The 4,765-nt window shown below is 37.0% G+C and overlaps 1 protein-coding gene across 1 annotated transcript; it reads right to left on the bottom strand.

Moving 5' to 3' along the window:
• Positions 1–3,851: 3,851 nt before the first annotated feature.
• LOC109586016 (major royal jelly protein 5-like) lies at positions 3,852–4,750 on the bottom strand. Its single transcript, XM_020002180.1, has one exon. It carries the CDS (start codon positions 4,548–4,550, stop codon positions 3,867–3,869), a length of 684 nt encoding a protein of 227 aa, XP_019857739.1. The 5' UTR covers positions 4,551–4,750; the 3' UTR covers positions 3,852–3,866.
• Positions 4,751–4,765: the final 15 nt, after the last annotated feature.

The following is a 4,765-nucleotide window of genomic DNA, read 5'->3' as shown; positions in this document are numbered from 1 at the left end:
GATACTGTTGGTTTTAGAGATACTAGAGGCAAAAGCAATCACAGTATCTTGCTGGATATTGCAAAGCATGGCCATTTTGATTTGATCCTCATTTGTATAAGTTTAGTAGAAAAAGTCATCCTGATATGTTCTTTGAACTGGCCTCTGTCCTACATAAAGAAATGTGGAAGAGGACAGTTGTCATATTGATGTTTGCTAACATTTTTACTTCACTTGGAAGTGTAGTCCATATAGGGCCAGAGGCTGCAATAAAGGAGGAAATAGGGAAATGCCAATCAATCCTTGTTGCTAACCTTTCTGGTCATGTTAAAAAGGAAATATTGGATGATATGCCATATTGTATCGTTGGGTTTTTCAATAAAATGGAACTACCTACAATGAATGACTGGTTGAAAACATTGTGGGATACATGTATTAGTCGTTGTAGTGATGAAACATATCCTTTCTTGAAAGATTATGCAAGCCACCGACTTAATTTTAAATCTGTTTGCATTGGTATTGCTATTGGTGCTGTAGTTGGTTCTATTGTGCCGATTGTTGGTACTATAATTGATGGTGTTATTGGAGGTATAGTGGGAGCTGGTGTCGAAGAAGATAGTCTTGAAGCTTAAAGCTATTATGCCTTTTATATATAAGGGAAAAAATTAATTTTAATTTGGTTAAGTAGCAAACAAATGACACTATTATTATTGATATTATTAATGAGTGTGAATAATTATTTAGTTAGTCCTGATTGTATTGAGCAACTTCACTCATTGCCATGCCCTGGCATGTGTTATGCAGACTTATAAATAAATAGAGCTGCTTCACTAGTAAGGGTTTTGCCCAGTTTAAGAACCATCACTAAACGAGACACCAAAGGTGCATGGCCTCACCCCTAAAGCTATTGGGAGATGTTAGGCTTAGCTAGCCTAAGCCAGTATATTTAAATGATATAGGTCAAAAGTGACAGACTAGGCAAGTGTGAAAAGTATGATGAGACTCTGGAGTCCCTCCAGAAATTGGTAAAATGTGTTCATTAATTTCTATCAGCATCTCAAGATTTATCACTAATTTATACATTATATTTATACTTATTGCACTCTTATCAGTTTTAAAAACAACATCATGAGTTTCAAAACCACAGCTTTTGTTGTGGCCACTATCTATAAAAAGCATACTATGCAAAAAATTTACAAAGTGTGCTCTTGAGGCCAAGGGATTATCACATCAGCTAGCTTCCTAGCTGCAGTTACACTTGCTCTTGCTAGTTGCATGCTTACAGAAGTGGTAAGCTGCTCCAGGCTCCAGCAACTACTAGCTTGGTCCTGCTTGGAGGCGTGGCATTAATTATCAATACAGCAAAACCCTGTGAGAGGGTAGCTTCGGGTTTTTTCTCTTCTTCTAAGTGCTATATGATGTTATAATGGCTTAAATTCTGTTGCCTAGATAGATTGAGTGACTTAAGAGAGTTTAGGATCTTTAGACTAGTGAACTACTGCTACAGCAAAGTCACTTGGGATGAAATTTGAGTAGCTATAACTCACCAACAAGAAAGATTTAAAGAGTTCCACACATATTAAATGAATAACTAGTCTTGATCTACTGGGAAAGAGTCTCATTTACCTCCAGAGTACTGCTGATATTGCTGGGCATTTTCTTGTGAGTTAAAAAGCTTGTACTAGCTAGAGCTGTTCTCTAAGCATCTCGAAGCAGTAAAGCAAGACTTTTCCTAACAGAAGAGAAGCTTTCTCACATCTAGAGTGCGCGATTGTAAAGATATACATTCTCAAAGACAAAATATAGCACACAGAATGAATGAATGAATGACAGACAGACAAACTGAGTACCTATTATAGTCCTTGCCTACGCAAAGCTGGGCGAGGCCAACAAGATCATGCATGTACTTGTTATTAATCTTCTTATCATTATCTCAGTGCTTTATAATGTTTGATTTATTAATATTTCTTGAAGATTGTACACATCATGCACTGTATAGTCACATGTCTCCACTCCTCCTCTTACAGTTATGATAATATTATTATAGTACAAATATTTGTACTCCTGATGAAGCAGTTACTCGATTCACAGGGCTACTGGTGATAATGGCTACTCCATTAGATGAGAGTTACAAGCTTAATGACAACCTTTCATCACAAATCGAAGCAAAGATCAAAGCATTGTGCACTAGAGATGATCCTGTAACTATATTAGTGGTTGGTCCGTCTGGTGTTGGTAAATCAGAGCTGATCAATGCTATGTTTAGGAGAGATGTAGCAAAGGTTGGATATGGAGCAATATCTGTCACATCTGGAATAGAGGAATATGAAGGAGAGTATAAAGGAATTAAGATAAGGGTTTATGATACCATTGGGTTTCAAGGCAGGAGTGATCTGAGTTATTTAAGAAATATTGCTGAGCATGACAAGTATGATCTGGTCCTCTTGTGTACCAAGTTAGGAGGAAGAATTGAACGAGACACATTCTTAGAATTGGCCTCTGTCCTACATAAAGAAATGTGGAAGAAGACAGTTGTCGTATTGACGTTTGCTAACCAGTTCATTACACTTGAGAGTGTAGCTAAGTCAAATGACCTGGAGGGTGAAGTAAAAAAGCAAATTGAAGAATACCAATCATACCTTACTGGTTCCATTTCTAATCGTGTGAGGAGAGAAGTACTGGAGGGAATACCGTATTGTATTGCTGGGGTAGAAGATGAAAAGAAGTTACCTACTACAGACGACTGGGTCAATACACTATGGGAAAAGTGTATTCATCATTGCAGCAATGAACCACGTCATTTCGTATCATTGTGGTGCATTATTAAAATATTGGCTATTGGTTTTGGAGCTGTAGTAGGTGCTGGTATTGGTGCTATTGTTGGTTCTATTGTACCGATTATTGGTACTATAATTGGAGCTATTGTGGGTGGATATATTGGTGCTGCTATTTTAAAGTGTGTTGTTAAAAAAACAAAAAAATATTAAACTGATTTTATTGTTTTTTGTTCTTTTGGTTAGTAAACTTTTTAACTTCATTGTTGTAGTAAGTTTAATAGACCTCAGGTGATGGGTGCAGCAAAACCATTGAGTGGCAATAACATTTTTAGCTATTCTATTGTTATTTTTGCAATTTTGACAGTGGGTTATGCATAAATTTTATAAGTTCTCTGCAATATTTTTATACTCTGCCAAATTTTTTTTATTAAATGCCACAAATATTGGTAACAGTTGTTGTTTTTATGTATATGGTAAAATTTCCACTCCTCCTCTTACAGTTATGATAATATTATTATAGTACAAATATTTCTACACCTGATGAAGCAGTTACTTGAGTCGGGGCTACTGGTGACATGGATCCTTACTTTGATGATCAATCTGAAGAGGATGACTCTAGTTTACAGCATGTAGAAGAACCCAATGAAAATCTTCGACCAGAAGAAGAGGAAACTGAAGAGGAAAGTGAGGAACATAGGCAAAAGTTAGAAGCATTGCGTCAAAGAGGAGAGCCTATTAATATAGCAGTTATTGGTCCTACTGGCGTTGGTAAATCAACTCTTATTAACAATATGATGGGGAAAAAAGTAGCAGTTACTAGTCATAGTATAGAGTCAGAGCAGTCTAAAGTTTTTGTACATGATGGGAAACACAAGGAAATAGATATAAGAGTTTTTGATACTACTGGGTTTGGTGATAGTAAAGGCAAAAGTAATTTCAAAATTTTAAATGAAATCAATGCACAAGGCAAATTTGATCTAGTCCTCTTATGTATTGATATCAGACGTAGAGTTGATCAACCTTTGCAAAATCTTTTGCTTGAGCTTAAAACTAATTTGCACATTGAATCATGGAAGCATTTGGTTGTTGTATTCACGTTTACAAACCAGTTTATTGGTCTGCATTCACTAAGGAATGCGTCAGTAGCAGAGAAGAAAGCAGCTGTAAAAAGAAATATGATTGATTTCCAATCAGACATGTCCTCTCGCATTTCTGATTGTGTTGAAAGTGATACTTTTGATAAAATACTATATTGTATTGCTGGGATTGGAGATAATGGAGATGTTGATCTTTTGTTTCAAAAGAACTGGCTAAATCCATTGTGGGTATCATGTATTGCTCAGTGCAGTGAAAGGGCACAGCCTTTCTTGAAGGACTTAGTTGTAAATATGTTTGGTAAAAGGTTTTATGAAAGAAATCCACGTAGTCAAGGGGGTCAAGGAAATCTACGCAGTCAAGGTGGTCAAGGAAATTCACGCAGTCAAGGGGGTCAAGAAAATTCACGTAGTCAAGAGGGTCAAGGAAATCTACGTGGTCAAGGGAGTCAAGGAAATCCACGCAGTCAAGGGGGTCAAGAAAATTCACGTAGTCAAGAGGGTCAAGGAAATCTACGTGGTCAAGGGAGTCAAGGAAATCCACGCAGTCAAGGGGGTCAAGAAAAACACAGTCAAGGGGGTCAAGAAAAACGCAGTCAAGGGGGTCAAGAAAATTCGCGCAGTCAAGAGGGTCAAGGAAATCTACGTGGTCAAGGGAGTCAAGGAAGTCCACGCAGTCAAGGGGGTCAAGAAAATTCATGCAGTCAAGAGGGTCAAGGAAATCTACGTGGTCAAGGGAGTCGAGGAAGTCCACGCAGTCAAGGGGGTCAAGGAAATTCAAGTGGTCAAGGGAGTACAGGAGGCTGGTGGTGTATTTTAATCTGAAAATTCTTCTTAATTATTGAATAGTAGACTAGTTAAGTTTTAATTATTAAGTTTTAATTATTAAGTTTTAATTATTAGTGTTAATTATTA

Source organism: Amphimedon queenslandica, unplaced genomic scaffold, assembly GCF_000090795.2.
Source record: "Amphimedon queenslandica unplaced genomic scaffold, v1.1 AMPQUscaffold_12967, whole genome shotgun sequence".
In the NCBI taxonomy this organism is placed as follows: Eukaryota; Metazoa; Porifera; class Demospongiae; order Haplosclerida; family Niphatidae; genus Amphimedon; species Amphimedon queenslandica.
This window is presented reverse-complemented; position numbering and strand designations above follow the sequence as displayed.